General features: G+C 24.3%; 1 protein-coding gene across 2 annotated transcripts in view; it reads right to left on the minus strand.

The window, feature by feature from the left end:
- Positions 1-18,446, minus strand: part of LOC112603869 (head-specific guanylate cyclase) — a 238,542-nt gene that overhangs the window by 215,466 nt on the left and 4,630 nt on the right. The window contains exon 1 of one of the 2 annotated variants that reach the window (XM_025352666.1): positions 10,750-10,869. In XM_025352666.1, the coding sequence (XP_025208451.1) occupies positions 10,750-10,869 (120 nt within the window). Of the gene's footprint in view, positions 1-10,749; positions 10,893-18,446 lie in introns of those variants that run through there. The other variant, XM_025352665.1, reaches the window with a different exon arrangement.

An 18,446-nucleotide genomic window follows, 5' to 3' on the forward strand; every position in this document is an offset into this window, starting at 1 on the left:
ATAACTAGGATACACTTAAAACCTACAATATTATAATGAAACTTTTTGGGTTATTTTACATATAATTTAATATTTCTACACCTATATTTATATTTCTGTAGTTGCAAATAATACAACTGCTGATTTCATAAAACATCTGTTGATGTGGTATTTATTTTATTTTATTTTTATATATTATCTTTAGTAATTAATTTAAAAAAAAAAAAATACTATTTAACTTCATTATGCTAATAGAGGTTATTTTGATTTTCGTTGTATGAGGTGATAGTTGTAAATTATAAATTTATTAAACAAATAATTAAAATTAAACATCTAAGTCTATTATAAATATTTATAATTTATACAGAATACCGTCTTAATTTTTTGAATGAAAAAATATTATTTTCTATCTTAAGTATTCATATACTTTGGGTGATCAAAATAAATGTATTTACAAATTAAATAATTTACTATTTTCTCAAAATTTTTTATTCAAGTTGGTCATTTTTCATATTTATCAACTAAAGTTAAAGTATTATGTTCATAAATATATAATTTTATAGAAGAAAAAATAAAATTACCACGAGATTTATTCATGAAACCAATTTTAATAAAATACAATTATTGATATGAATATATTTGTCTAAGTGAATTCTTTCACGGAAATTCAAAAAAAATAAATCTTTTGTGTGTGTGAGTCAATTATAAATTTAATATTATTCGTTAATAAATTGTACATTTTTATTAATTAGTTAGGTAAATCTTTATATTAATTGTTTTAAAAAGACTATCTAATATCAATTTAAGAAAACAACGCAAATCAATGAATAATGTATACCTAGATTTATTTAAGAGAAACTATTTATTAATTTATTTTTTTGTTAAGTGTTTTTGTATTGGCAAGTATCATTATAAATTCACATCCTATATTTTATGATATATAAAAGTACAATTAAAAATGTCTTCTTTTATATTTTAATAAAAATAAATATATGTATATAATATATATATATTTGAAATAATTATGTATTTAAATTATATAAAATATAGTAATTAATGATGACAACGTTGTTAAAGATATTTTGAGGAGATTGAATGGTATTTTGAAGTACACCGTTAATTTTCCAAAAATAAGAAATATAGATCAATAAAACCAAATACGAACCAACCGTGGAATGCAAAATATCTGGTGGATGAATAGTACTCTGAGGATATATGAGAATTCTCCGAGGTACAATAAAACCCAAAAAGAAATAACGAATGTTTTCAAACAATACGCATAAATAAAACGTAGAATTTTACGAATAATAGTAGAGGTTTAAAAATACATAAAATACAACACAATTATTGTAATATAAGAGTCAAATCTATATAACTCGTGATGAATAACACTTCAAAAAAAAAAAAAAAATTAAAAGTCAGTTATTTATTATAAGTTGATTTCATAGCTTTATAGACATTTTAAAATCATTTTATAGTATTAATATTTTAATTATTTTTATGAATACTTATTTTTATTTTTAAATTCTGGAATTTTTTTTTACTTTTTAAATACTTTATACAATATAACACCTAAATAAATAACTATAAAATGCCAATATGTGGTAATAAAAAATCTCAAAAATATAATTTATCAATATTTATCTCTTTGAAATAGTCACTTCATGAAATATAATTTTTAATTTAACGCACTTCATTATATTATACAATATGTAAATACAACTACTTATAAAACATGACAAGATTTTTAGTAACAAATCATAACTTCTTGAAATAAATTAAAATCTTAAACTTTTCTTTAATGTGTTTACAATTGTCATGTTGTGTGTAAATTTCAACTTTTAAAGTTTATAGTTTGTAAATAATAATAAAATTGTTTAAATTCTTAAAATAATAATGTTTTTAACCATATTTTAAATACTGGTTTTTGATTTGAGTATGATGCAATTAATATAATAATATTGTATTGAATAATAATTTAAATTTATTTACTTGGGTTTTAGTAATAAACATATCGAAATACATTTTATGTTTTAATCATATGAACTTTTTTTTATTACTAATTATATGCAATAAATCCATTTAAGGTAAAATATTTGATTTTTGGATAAGTTTTTTTTTTTTTAATTTTAATATTTATAAATAAAAAAATGACTTATTCATTATTATACAGTAAACTATTATTGTATTTAACACAGCAACTATATCCTGTAGGTATATAATTGTTTAACCTAAACCTCCCGTAATATACACGTTATATATGATATATTAGATACACAAAATTTACGATTAACAAAATCAACAATAATATAATAAGTTATAAAAATTCAAGTTTGCAGCACAATACTATTGTATTGCATCATAACATTAATTATCGTGGCGTAAATGTTTCCTAAATTATTACGATGATATATCATATAAAATAAATATCTACAATTCAATATTATTTCTTAAGAACAATGCAATAAATAATAATAACTATCAATTCAATTAAAATAATAAGCAATAACTATGACTGAATCGACTAGAATTTTTTTTCTTATATATTTATAATGGTTAGGCATAAAATTGTGATGTTCATAAAATGCGGTGCTAAATTTCAACTAAACAAATTAAATTTAAATTATTTTTCAAACGATGCATTGCAAATTATAATTTAAGATAATTAACTATAAATTATATGATGATGCACTGATGTATATTAAAATTTTCTATATTCTTATTATCATTTATATGAATATAATGGATAAATATTTTAAAATAATAGATACTAATATCGAAACAGTCAAATTTTAAACTTAAAATAAAAATATAATATTAACAAATTTATTCATAACTTAATAAGAAATATTAGATTATTTCTTTTATTTTTTTCGATGTTATATATTTATAGAATTTAATAAAATAAAAAACAAAAATTATTGAACATAATACATTAAATATAAGTAAATCTTAAAAAAAAAAAATCAAGAAATAAATAAAAATTGTTTTTATTGAAGGATTAAATTAATTTAAAAAAATATATATTTATGTTTTTTGTATACACACTAGGAGTATGTTCCGGTAATAAAATATATATTCACTTTATATATAAATACTTAAAAATTGTATGTGAATTATAAATACAAACAATTATTATAATTCAAAACAACAAAATAATACTAAAACTTATGAATATTATGAAGAAAATGGCGTACAACAAAAGTATTTAATAATTGTCATAAAAATAAAATAAGAATACAATCATTGAATTAGAATAAAAGAACAAAACCCAATAACAGAAATACTACTCGAAACAGCAGTTTTAGAACATTTACTTACACAAATATATTCATAAATGTGTCTAGACATTGTAGTGTAAAAGATTTAAAAATAAATCAAAAACTTTAAAAGTTGAAAGCTAAATTTTTTGTGACACCGATCTCAATAGAAAATTTTATCGGTTGGTAATATTTTATTTCATCTTTTATTTTCAAATAGATCAGTATATTATTTTTATTCACATGTGGTCTAGGAGTTTGTTTTTGGAATATCAACCAAGTAATATTATGACCAGTCAGAGCAATAATTTATAAAATATAAATTACAACCTCATACACATCGTATGAGCTGTGTATTACGGACATCACTTCTATTACTTATTACAAACTGTTATCTTCCTGATGAATATGTAGTTTAGTTTCAGAATTTTCTGTTGAGCCAAGATATCATTAGTTTGTAAAATTAATTGTATTACCTAATATTTGTAAAAACTTTCAATAATTAGTACAATTCTTATTACAAATACGCGTAATTAGTAAGGCGCTTCCAATATGCACATATAGTACACGTAGAACAAAACCCTTCTTGTCATAGAATTATAGTAAGACCACTAGAGTATTATAGAACCGCGATAATCAGACCCAGAGTCGAAGTTACTAATATACTTTACGCTGCAACCTCTTGTATTTCACTGTGGATTTCGAATAGCCCCGCGAACTGACTAATGGTCGTTATTACCGCAGTAAAAGCACTAAACAAATCTCAAAGTGCTGCTTAGGACGACGAAGACGACGACGATGATGATAATAATAATAATAATAATATGACATACTGTGACAGCATTATATTGCTAGATATCCTTCAAAAAGCGGCGTCTAAATACATGGCATCTAACGCTATACTTAAAGCAACCGTAATAAAACATTCGGTGGCTGTAGCTGGAACACAAGACGGATCCGAAATATTAGTAATATTTGTAGAAGGAGTACATAGTAGTAATAGTATGGTAATAGTAATAGTCGTAGTGATAGTAACAGTATTATGAATAGCGAAAGTAGTAATGGTGTAAAAGAAAATATAAGACTGAGGTTAAGATGAAGAAGATAACACTTCTCCTTGTTTAATTCACGGCTTAATACGTAAATATATCTCCACATGCGTCTTATATCCCTACACACATCACGTCGTGGCACTCGACAAGGATAATATAACCGAACCTCGTACTTAGTCTTCCCCAAGAGATATTACACCTAATATATTATTATGTCGCGCATATAAATATATAGAACAAGTGCCCATAATATTATCCTCGTTTTTGGGTATAAAATAATTTATGTGTCATGCGAATCATCTATTTTATCGCAGCCCATCTGTCTATTCAGATTTTAGCAATTATTTTTTGGTCGTTCGACGCCTGGTTAGTGTACGCCGACGGGTTAAATATTATTATACACCACAATCAGATTTTATCCGTCGGTTATTTGACTCCCAACACTAAAAGTGAATTATAATTACGATCCCATAGATTATAAAACTATTCAATATATAGCGCTCTCTTAAATGCGTATACAAAAAACGATCGGCATTAAATATTCTTAGATACCAACCGTACTAAAACAACCCACTAACAACCCTTTTTTTGTCATCATCGCCACTACGATGACTACTGTCGCGTATAATACGTTGTTCAGGGATAGACCCTGCACGTAGTTTATAGTTATAAACTTTTGCTGAAAGATGCACGTATGTTTGTATACCTTTACTGCAATATTTATTATGGTTTAGTGTTCTCACTTCTCAGCAAAAGCAACATACAATATGTGTACTGCTGACGACAACATACCTTTCTCAGGAAATACAAAAAATCCTCAAGCGGCCGTATGCGTTTTGAGAGAGTGTATTCGTTAAGTTGTTCGTGTTAAACTAACCAAAAGCATTAAGACAAAAATATATATGTTTGAGTCGTAAGCCTTTTAGTACTAAATAATGTGACAAATGACAAATATACAACATAAGATTCAGTACACACATATTATCTAAAAAATAAATCTTAAAAACAGAATTGTACCTATTATATTATATTATTATTTTGAACAGATTGATAAATATTTATCAATCTAGACGACGGATAAGAAGTCTTAAAGAAGTTTGTTAGAACGAACTAGTATTTATACGAATAAGTTTAGAAATATGTAAGATAGAAAAAACATCGCTTAAATATATTTTGGCTATAAATTTCTAAAGACGTTTTGCAAAAATCTAAATCAAAATTGTTATGAGATTTCGCTAACTATTATAAATAACAGTTTGAAGTTTACGAAAAATATTGAACAAACTTGCGAGGACTTTTAAATAATAATACTTTTAAGATGAATCGTACTACAGTTTACAGATAAAAGTGAAATCCTGTATGCTAAGTTTTGTAGCTTAATGTTTAATACGTGCAAACCCAGTTGTTTCGCTTCAAATATTCGACGATAATATTTCTAATTTAACAACTAATGCTCGATCTTAGCTCAAAAGTATGGTCGAATTATTTAAAAGAGAACAAAAAAAATTAAACTATAACCCAATAAATGCATATTATATAATACTATATTTATTTATATGTATTATTTAACAAAAGTAGAAAAAATAAGTAATAAGGATATAATAGTATAGTATAGTATATTATTACTTAGTAATAAGTAGATAATATTATTATTATGATCCAAGTGATGCTTAAGACAAAGTACAAAATATAATATGTGTTTGCATAAACAACGTTAACTTATTTTCGACATATTACTGAAAGATAGTTATTTCTCTTAATAAACTTTTTTGTTTAATATAGATATATGATACAAGAAAAAAGTTACGAAACGAACGTTTTTGTTGAGCCGATTAGGAAATACATTACTATATGGTTAACTAAAAACTTGCAAAACTGAACTATTTTCTCATAAATATTTCATTTACAAGTTTAAAAGAAATAATAACTATGTATGTATATATTATGTATACATATAGGCTTAAAATGCGTTTATAGTCAATTATTTATCCGTTGTAAGGTTTATCTATTAATGTTGACGTTATTACATTAAAAAGCTTTGCTTGTAATTATGGTATTTTATATAATTTATATGTGGAAATAAGTAATTAAAATTCTAGACTTAATCTAAATGGCTTGTGATAAGTATTATCTCACTAGTCACTTTAAATTAACTACATCCAAACGCCTAAAAGAACACTGTCTTTAGTGTTATTGCTAATAAACAACAATAATATTAAAATTATAGATTCATTTCTTATTATGCGTATATGCATAATATAAAATAATAACAAGGCACATACTATTTTTTTCCCACATCACTGTAGAAATATAATACATCACATCCAATAAAAATCGATAGATATTGATTAAGATCAAGATATGAAGTTATACATTAGAAGAATACAAACTTATAGAAACTAAATAATATTTATTAAAATATATTTAAAGTTAAGAAAATATATATATAAATTATATATATATATATATACGAGTATATATATATATGTATATATATTAAGCTTTATATTCATCAAAATATTGTAAATATTGAATTATTTATCGTTGGAAATTCAAATTTATGCAATTATAATAAATATATAATGTTATATGGTTTCAGCAAGCAGTTGTATAATTAATTATTTTATAGCTTAGTAAGTTTATTATTTATTTCCAGAGTGATATCGTTAATGTGATCCTCTTTGATCTATAATATTTGACTTCAATTTTAAATTATAAATAAGTGTTTTCATGCAAAATATGAATAAATGTTTTTGATATTTAAAAATGAATAATAATGTGAATATAATAATATTACAAATATTTTTATTCTTCCATTAAGAATATTAATACAATGACGATATGATAATGTTTTGTTTTATTTTCTAGTAATTATCAATAAATTATACTTATTTCAATACATGATTTACAATTTTTTATAGTTTATACAAACAAAACTCTAAAAAAATAATTTATAACGCCCCACAAATAAAATTACATTTCAATCTATCACTATACTTACGTACATTATTAGGACCATACTTAATAAACTAAAGAGAAAAGTTGCTAAAATAAATTATACTCTTTCTAAGTACTTTTAGTTATTACCATAGATTACTAAATTCATAATAGTTTATATAAAATTCACCAATCTAATTAAAAAAAGGTAAGCTTATATAGAAAGAAACATTAGAATTATATTTAACGTTAGGTAAACACGTTTTACTTTAAAACTCTAACCACGCCTTTTTTTTCGTTATGCTTTTTTAACTACACTATATTCTTTCTACTAGCACCAGCACGTAAAGGACAACCTTTTTTCCCCACTACTATTCCTTTATTCTATATATTGATTACGCACATGCCCTTTGTTAGCACAACAATAACAGACATTTCAGATAAGACCACCGAATCCTTAACCCCTAATATATCTAGCCAAATTAATGTTCTACGCGATTTATCAATAAGGTATAAAAACATGTGGAGGAAATTGCCACATTCGCGATAAAAGCTTCTAGAGATCACGTGCTTATTTTATGTTATACATTTAATATTCCTCGGCGAATAATATATGGGTAAATGTAATGTAACAAAAAAAAAAATAAATATTTTATGAACTAACAAAACTTTCATCAATCTGATATCATAATAAGTAGATACCTACATAATACTGCAATTTATTTTTTGATAAAAATAATATTTTAACCATATCTATAATTGATTATGAATTACAATCCATACATTTATATCCAATTAAACACAATAAACAATATTATCTATATTATATTTTATTTGTGTTGGATATTTAACCAAAAAATCATTAATTCAAACATTTATAATGATAGAAATAATGAAAATGTAATTTTCACAAAATTATTTTGTGATGTGAATCTATATCAAGTAAAAAAATCCAAAAATATTTAATTGTTATAGACTGTATAGCCTGTAATAGTTATAAAATTATCAGTATGTGTATACTATACACCATAATAAGTTTTTATACATAGACGTATTTGCCATAAAATCGCAGAGATGTCGGTTTGAGTATAACTCATCGATTGGCGTATAATATTATTAGATATGCATAGTCTTATATTATTATATTATTATATATATTTCCGTATAAATACGTAGTAAATTATTTTGAATACTATTTTTTTTCGACGGTATATAATATATATTACAGTCACGGAAACAACTCTGCGTATACCCAACATGTTTATTGTACGGTATTCACCATGATAACAATGTTACTCGGTACCTATTATATCATATTATATACTTACCATTTCCACTACCCGTCGACGTGCAGTGTTAAAACTTTATATATATATTAAATGCAGTACTAACCTCTATCCCTCTCATTCAACTTGTACGTCATTGTACATTTTGTAAATGCTTTTATTATCTATAACACGCAGTACACATATTTCGTATATACGAGTAAATAGTACGCGGCACCACGAGTTTTGAAAATTGACACGTCATACGTATACGAACATCGCCATGTAGTCGGATACCGAATATCATATTTTATGACATGGTTAGGGATGGTGAATTAATTGTAAACAGTGTATTCAGCGTGTCGATTAACCCACAGTGAACGCATATACCTAAGTGTACAACATACATCGCACAAACCTGACAATGCATTACCCTTACCTAAAGAATAGTGTGGCATAATATTATACGGTGCCGTTGTTGTCTTATTTTCGGGTGTGCAGAGAACAATTTTAGTGACATTGTGTAAACAATACTACATAAAGGTAACCACCACGCATTCAATTTAAAACCGTTAATGAATTTTGCTTCCGGGATAAGTATACCAAAATGTATAACAATATGTGTAACCCCGTATGCATACAACCAAACCTTGTAGAGTTGATCTGCATGTTTTAACTGAAATTCAAGCATCTGTACAAGTTTAACTAAATTCATGGTCTCAAAACTCAAATTTTTTTAAATTATTGTGATATTTTTAAATTTCACTTTTGTTTAAACATACGTAGAGTTATTAATTGTCGATATTTCAAGCTCGCAAAAATCTATTTAGACGTATTATTTAAAAAAATATCTAGATAAAAAAAGATTCTAAACCAACATAATTTACAAATCTGTCAATAATATTGATCTCTAAATATCTAAATAGTAAGTTAAACCTTTCGAATTTTACTACAGTATTAAAAACATTAAAACCAATATCATGTCTATTTACACGATAAAATAAACGAGTTATTGGTAAAAAGTACTATACCTATCGTATTCATAACAAAAACCGTGCAATATAACAGTACATTTATCAATAAAATAAAAATTTCTATAAATAATGGTATCATATTATTTTGGTTTTAACACTAGATCACATTTTTTTTTTATCCGAATTTTATTTCCCAGAATACGTATGTTTAATTTGAAACCAACATTTTCTTATCGACATCAATAGCAATTGTTTATACTAAATTTTGCTTAAATAAATAAAAATTTCAACACTTAATGTAGGACACTTTGTTAATTTTTAAAATTTTACAATCATTAAAAAACATTCATTACAATGGAATATATTATTACAGTATAACAAAATTACTCTTCTAAAAAACTTGATATTTTGAGATCATCTTTTAATTTTAATTTCACAGGTGTAAATGCATAAATAAATAAACCGTAGTAAATATGTTCAGATAATTAAACTTGTAAACTATGTCAAACGATATAAAATACATAAAGACCATAAAGGATTATAATATTTTTGTAAAATTTAAGAAACAATTATTTTAAATATTTTAATTAAATATATTCTTCTTTTTCTTTGCTTCCTTTCTCCACTATAGAATGGTTAGTAATAGGTATATATTTCACGTATAATTAAGAAAAAATAATAATAGTTTTACTTCTATTTTATTTTAAATCTTATCAATTTACTCAATTATTTTTTTATTTTTACAAAGTATGAAATATGTGGTAGCTATATTGAATTTCAGTATTTTTAAAACGTTAAATTGGGTATCGAGGATAATATAATGAATAGTGTCTTATCACCTATAGCCTACATGACGTATTGCATTTTACTATCAAAAAAACATCTATTGGCTCAAGATTTTAAAACCAGTATTATTTATTTCTGTCAGTAACAAAGTTTATAATTAAAATTTTAAACTTCAATGATACAGTAATTATTATAATGCACTCCAATAAACTTCTTATTTATTTATTATTATTTTTTTTCTCATCACAATAAAGATGAAAAAGTACGATGGTTTAATAATAATATGACGAGAAATAGAGAACACGAATAAGTAATAATATTGTGTACAATGAACGTACTTTGTTTAATGTGCAACAGTCATAGTTGTGTACAAACCCGATTTTTTTTACCCTCATTCGCATGCGTATACACAATAATAGTTACTATACTCAATATACCCATTGTACATTTATTGTACAAAAGTATATTATTATACAATCGTCAATATTATACTCACTGGTGGCGAAGTAAGAGTTCTGACAGCTTCGCTAAGATGCTTCAGATTCAAAGGTTGTTGTTGTTCAGTCTGTGTTACGTTTGCTCTTGGTGGAGCACTGGAACTGAACGGACAAAACATCTCTGCGATTTTTACAATTAAATCTGTAACAAAAACGTTTTAATATGACTACACATATACATACATATTATCTACACTAGATGTTAAAGGTAAAATTATATTATCTAAACTAAACTTGTTAACAATTTAACATCATAATATACATAACTTTTATATTTATAATTCGTAATTCATGTACTATCATAAATGGCATAAGTTTGATATACAAATATTCAGCAAAAAATGCGACATTGGAAACTTCATTTTTATAATATAAATTAGGATAAAACAATCTATATAGTTTTAGACATTTAAAGGATAATAATTTGAGGCGATGTATAAAATTATTAAATCTCATCGCTAATTTTTAATTATAACTTAGATATAGTAAATCAAGGCAAAGAAACAGCGTCAAATATAAGTTTGAGAAATAGTGATAAAAAAAAAAAAAAATTACAAAACATTATTACATTAGGTAGTTTTAACTGAAAAAAGTTGATAGTATGCCTGCTATTGTTTATTGCGATTATGTCTAAATGTTTCTGTGCCTATATGTGCACAATAATTATAAATTGTTAAACTTTTGTTTATTAATCGTCTTGATGTTGAAGATGACTATAGACGCTATAGTCTATCACATAACATTAAATAATTTATAATAATTCCTTATGTGGTTATGAAAGTTGATGGATAATTATTTTTAATTAAAATAATATTATATTAACTTGACTACTATTGTCTACACTTTACAATTTACATATTACCATATGTGTAATGATAGTGTAATATTTAATAATTATATATTATAACGAAATCAACATGGTTATTATCTCATAACTTTGTAAGTACATTTTATTTATTATTCACGTAAATAAGCAATAATGATAATTGATTAAGTTAAATTCTTTTTTTTTTTTTTTAACATTGTTAAGTGTAATATTGTACGAGATGCTATAATACATTTTTTTTTACATTTTAAAATGGCGCAAAGAAAGTATATGAACTTCAATGAAGTATTTTTTTAATAATTTTGTATCTGTTTGTTACATTTTGACACAGAACATGATGCTACAATTCTAAACATTAAGGATGATATCTGGTAATTAATTAGATCTAGTTGGTACTTAGAGACATCAAAAGTTAGAAAATATTAATACTTATATTAAAGTTAGAAAAAATCTAACAAAAAAAAAACGTAAAGACAACAATATTCAAATGGAACACTGACCTTTGGAAAAATTTTATTTTTATTTTTTTTATTTTGTGTAAGAAATAACCATAGATATTTCATTTTTATAATTTTCACCTAATATTTATATAATTAATTACAATCATAGTTTAATTTTCAAAATAAATAATCATTTTTAGCCAATTTAAAACGATTAATATGTTTACGATTATATATTATAAATAAATATATAAATTGTAAAAAATAGAAACACACCATTTGACTACAATAAAATATATTTATACCACCAATTTTTTTCATCAGTATTTATATCAGTATTATAAATTAATAAAACAATGTAACATATTATGCAATATTTAATTATTATTTAACCTAAAACTAAAAATAATTATTTGAATAAACTATATCAATGGTGCATATTTATCTTATGGGTGAAGGGGGGAGGGTTCAAAAAAGACAACCCTCTTCCTTAATGTATTTCTTTTAAAATATTTATCTGCGAGATTCTACTTGACACAAGTATTAGCAGTATGTAAGTTTTAAGAAAATTAATTAATTCTACCCAAAAAATATCATGAGTCTACAGTACCATATAAATAATAATGTAAATTATAAACTTAACGTATCGTTTATGCTCAGAATTGGTTTTTTTATAGTGGAATTTTATCATTGTATTTAAATTGAACTCATCCATGAAAGTAATCTACTCAATGACGAGATGCACTTGAAAGCTTCTATACGACATAGTGGAATTCCAGTTTTTTTTTTTACATTAAAATAGTATAAACTTTAAATAATATATATTAAATATTTAGTTACATTTTGTTATTATTTTTTTTCAGTTTAGAATTGACAATCTAATGTCATTAATGAATAAATAGAAGTATAAAAAAACTCAATAACGGATGTGTAAATTCATAGTAATTTGATACATTAATTGTACAGCAAAAAAAAAATAACATTTTAGTTATTTAAAAACAACTTATTTTACTAAAAAAGTAGTCCCCATGGATTATGAATGGGGTAAAAATGACCATCCCCGAAAGCGTTTACACGTTTAAGTCAATTAAATAAAACAAAACACAATATAATATTGTCACGTATATTTTTACCAATTTACACTATCACTTTTATTTGTTGTATTCAACAAATTATGTGACTTTTCAACATGATGGCTTCGCGACGTCGGTAGATGTATGGTATCACGGTGACCGGCTGATAAACGCTCGTTTAATGTGTCATTGCGTACGATCAATATTAATGGAAACTGTGAAAATTGAACTCATTTCAGCGCGATGAGGGGAAAGTCTTACACCCAGACTTTGTTAATGTGAAAATTCCGCGAATAGACAGAACGAATTGTGGAACGATGGAGTAAAAAAAAAAAAAAAAACGAAAAGAACAACAATATTCGCCCAATAATAATCATAGCAGTAAGCGTATTAATTAGTTGAACACGAGTTCAACAAATAAATGACATGTTAACATCCCACGGGGTGCGTGTAAACAATATCTCTCGTAAGGCTTTACATCCTCACGCGATTACCGCTCGAAAAACGTAGGTACGTTTCAATATTTGACTCGCGAATCTTACGGCGGAAATTCGCAAAAAACAACACGCTGTCACGAGTTTCCCAACGGTCGTGCCCCGAATGGAAGGGTATATGCTTGGGTTCGCTGGAAACGTCCCGAGTACCGCGAAATCTGGAAAACGAATTTGATAATTGCGGGAACATGCGATCCGAGACAAAGTGATGGTTGACATGCAGCGTCAGAACTGTACCCCTGTGTTTTGTATTCCAGCTGCTCATGCAATTGACGTTTGAACCGTTTGAATACGATTTGATCGTATAACCCTGCCAACGGCGTTCTCGATTCTAAATAAACGTGATAGATAAACATGAAAATATGAATCTGTAATAATCCATGCCAACGACAACGTACGGCTGGCATAGATATCTACACTAAACACAGTTCAATGTTATTGATGGCTTTTATCTGTCTTTGGACCTCGTATATACTGCAAGATACAATAATGTGGCGTAACAATATAGTATACGAATAAAAGGTACCTAATCAGCGCGGTATATATCACAAAATGCACTAAACATATTAATATTGGTAAACCCGCTTTAATCTTAAGATCACAAATATCTACAATATACAATTTTAGATAATCAGTTATAGTTTTATGTGTATATACAGTTTCGTGAATTCAAAAATGTATATTATCGTACAGTGATAACAAACTAAAACAGTATTTGAAACTTCAAGTTATTTAAAGCCATCAAGTGTTTCGACAGTGAGCCTTTCTATCAATTATTTTTTGCACTGTTATTAACTAATTATAAATTAATAATATAATATACCTACTTCAACAATGTATTTACATTGACAGTTGTAGTTGTAAGTAGCAATATCCCTTCACTCGAGTCGTCCTGACTTTCTATATTATTTTATACCAAGTATACGCATACTATTTTATATTTATCAAAATTTAATACTGTAACGGGGCAAAACAATGAATGATTATTGCTAATGTAATATTGGTTTTACAATAGTTTTTGATTTTTTTTTTTTTTTTTTTTGTATATGTTCTATAGTTGAAAAAAATGCTTTAATCTTTAACTTTGACAGTTGTTTTTGATAGAAAATTGGTTCTTTTTAATATTTTTGAAGGTTGAATTCCATACACTCTTTAAAATATTAAAAAAAAAAAAAAAAAAAAAAACTAATAAAAATACTAAGCATTAAAATATTTACAAAACGCCAATAAATATTAAAACCAAATAGCAGTGAATACTTAAAATATCTGCCAAATATATTTTTTATTAGCAATTTTTAGTAATAAAATAATTTTCAAAATATTATGGCATTTTAGAGTAATCTATAGACATTTAAATTTGTTGACTTTGATTTATTATCAACAAATGTTGATAAAATATTTAATACTTCATCAAAAAGCTTTAAAATTAATAAAAAGGCTCCTCTTAAATTTTACTTATTGAAATATCAAAAAGTCCAATTTTAAGTAATTTTAAGCTATTTATAAGTATTTAATATTTTTGAATTTGTAAATAAAAATAATTTAAATAATTTTTTACTACATAGACATTGAGTTATAAATATTATTAAACATAAAAATATAAACGTAGTATATTAAATATCTAAAAAAAAAACGTATCGTTATTATCGAACATTTGTAAATTTGAACAATAATTCAATGAAATATTTCAGATTAATTAAAAAGAACCTTCTTATGTGATTTTTTTAAGACTTTTGAAAAAGTTTTCAAATGAAAATAATAAAAATAAATAGTTATTTTATAATTTAAACTTCTAAATATATTGTATTTTCCTTACAGTATTCTCTAAAATATAAAACTCGTGAAATCTAAATAAACATGGATAAAATTACCAAACTAAATAATTATTAAAAAATAAATAATTTGACTATTTATTAAATTAAGTACGAATATTATAACATTCACAGCAATTGATATAATATTATTCGCTTAAATAATAAATAAATTTACTTGATTCATGTATTTAATATATTATTCGTGTAATTGTTTCTATATCATATCGTTATATTTTATTCAATTTCAAAATTAACTTCTGAATCACACCTACTTAAACATGATATATTGTTTAATGTTATCAAATGTACCATAAATATAATTTTCTCTTACTATAATAACTGTCTTTTGAGTAATGCCAGAAACATTTATCGTGATAAGTCAATATCACTAATTGAAATTGTAACGTTGCTAGAAATGTACATTAAGTTACTTGACACTACATTATATTTTATGCAATACTCAACTGTCGTATTGTGTATTCATGATGCATTATGTAAGTGCATTTGCCATTATGTAGTTTATCATAATATTCAATTCTAACTTAAAATTTTAACCACAGCTATAATACAAATCTCTATGATTTTAATTCCATTATCTCCCTCTCTGATTCTTTCTTTCTGTAACAGAGATACCATCATATATATATAGTAAATACATTTATACTTAAACCTGGTTTTTCTTAAACAAATTGCATTATAATTGATTATATTCATATAACACTCATACTAGTTGCAGGTATCTATAATTTTTAATCTAAAAAATTACATACAATAATGGAACTTTAAATGATCAATTATAAAAGCACTTTTAATTATTATTAATATATATTGTTTTAATAATCCTTTAATAAAAAAATATTTAACTGACTTAACTTAAACTAATTAATATATTATTAATAAGATATCTATTTTCAGAATATGGTCGCGTTTTATAAAACGCATTTCTCAAATATTTAAAAAAAACATAAAGTGCGTGCAACACAGCTACTATAATAATATGTATATACATTTATATAGTTTTTGTTTATTTTTATCGAGTTATTATTTATTAACAATGATAATTTCAATTTCTTAATGATTGACCGTGAATACCAAATTACAGAAGTAAGCATAAAATAAAACAAAAATATTTATTAAAATCCATACTTTACGCTAATAAATACAAATATAAAATTAAATTAAATTTCTCAAAAACATTATTTAATGTCCCAATGTCTATTTTGTAGTTATCTATCAAACACTTCTATTAAAATAAACTTTAAAATTTTTTTTTTTATATAATATATACCAAAATTATTTTTAATAAACGAAAATAATATTCTCTTTCCCGTTACTATTGTGATATTATATAACAAAATGTATATTAGGCATTTATTATTATAATATAATTTCGTAAATAATATTATATGTGTGTCGTTTTGGTAAATCGCTATTTGAACTGCGTAGCGTCATAGCTCGGCGGTGTAATTTGCATGATTTATGTGTCTGGTGAATATATCGTTCCAGGCCAATGAAACACGGGTAGTAGTGGGCGGACGTAAAACATGTGCGCGTGCTGGTGGAAATGGGCTAACGATAATTATTCCAAATTAAATTGTAATACTCAGTGAACGGAAAATTATTACAATTATTATTACGAATACTATATAAACAGTAATTTGTCTTACTTCTACCTTTACCTCATGTGGCAAAATAACAATAAAATTAATGTCACATATCCAATGAGGGCCAATTGTACGCAATTTAAGACATTAGTTAGTCATACTTTTTTAATGAATTAATTAACTATTCTTACAATTTTAAATCGAAAAGTTACTATAGAATTTTACCAAAACCGGCATTTTCTTTAAAAGTTTCCTTTTTAGCTGAAAATTATTTGCCGGATTGGTTTTATAAACGTTTTTAAAAAGTTATATTGCAATAATTTTAAATGCACTATGGTTTTGGGCTACACTTTTTAAAATTACTGACAATAGTATCTGAGAAAAACATTTTTTGAGATCACTTTGATTCATAACTTTTATATTTTATTTACATTTAAAAGTAAATTATAATATTTTCTATAATCATAATTTATATTTCACTTTGAAATAAGAGCCCTAATAAAACTTTTATTAATATTCTAATTTCTTAGCATAATGATATATTTTTAATCTAATAATGACACTAACAACTCAAAATTGGTTCTACGGCACGGAAATGTTTAACATTATGTCTGTAAGAATAATATAACACTTTCAGGTATAGCGTCATTTAAATATAATATTGGCTATTACAATAAATTAAATAATTACTATAAATTAAGAATATTTAGTTTTAAAGAAAATAAAAACATAAATTTGCTATTGGTTTTAATTCATTCTTCATTTATAATGTGTCAATATTACGAGTATAAAATTTTAAATAAAATTGTCTGTGATAACTTTATAAACAATAACTTTGTATTTAAAACATTAATTATTATTTATTATTTAACTAATTGGCTTATATCAATTAAAACAAACTTCTCTATTTAATTTTTAAATAGTTTTAAATAAAATATGAGTAATAGACTTATGAAAATTTAAGTCTCTAACTTGCTAGAAAAAATAAAGCTTCCTGAAAACTCTTTATTTAACAGATTATAAATTAGTCAAGACAATTTTTCAGAAGTAAATAATTAATTTTGAGCTCTGAGTGTTTAAAATTACCATTTTATTTACTCAAATAATATTATCTTTAATGTTACTAAGCCATAAATAATTAAAAAGTTATGATTATAATTTCAAAAACTACATATAATTTAATAATAATATGATAAGCATGTTAGAAGAAATTTAATGTCATAAACATTTAAATAATTTATAAAAATTAATCAAAAACATATTTTTATGCCTTGTTTAGTCACATATTGTTTTTATAAAAAACATTAAAATTAAAGTTAATTTATAAATATTTATCAAGTTGTGTACTATTACAATGCTAACACTTTAAAAATAAAATTAGATAAGATAGCAATAGGTATAAAAGTAATTCAATTTTTTATTAATTTATTCGTACCTAGGAACTA

The sequence above is a fragment of the Melanaphis sacchari genome, unplaced genomic scaffold (genome assembly GCF_002803265.2).
Source record: "Melanaphis sacchari strain LSU unplaced genomic scaffold, SCAv2.0 Contig112_pilon_pilon, whole genome shotgun sequence".
In the NCBI taxonomy this organism is placed as follows: Eukaryota; Metazoa; Arthropoda; class Insecta; order Hemiptera; family Aphididae; genus Melanaphis; species Melanaphis sacchari.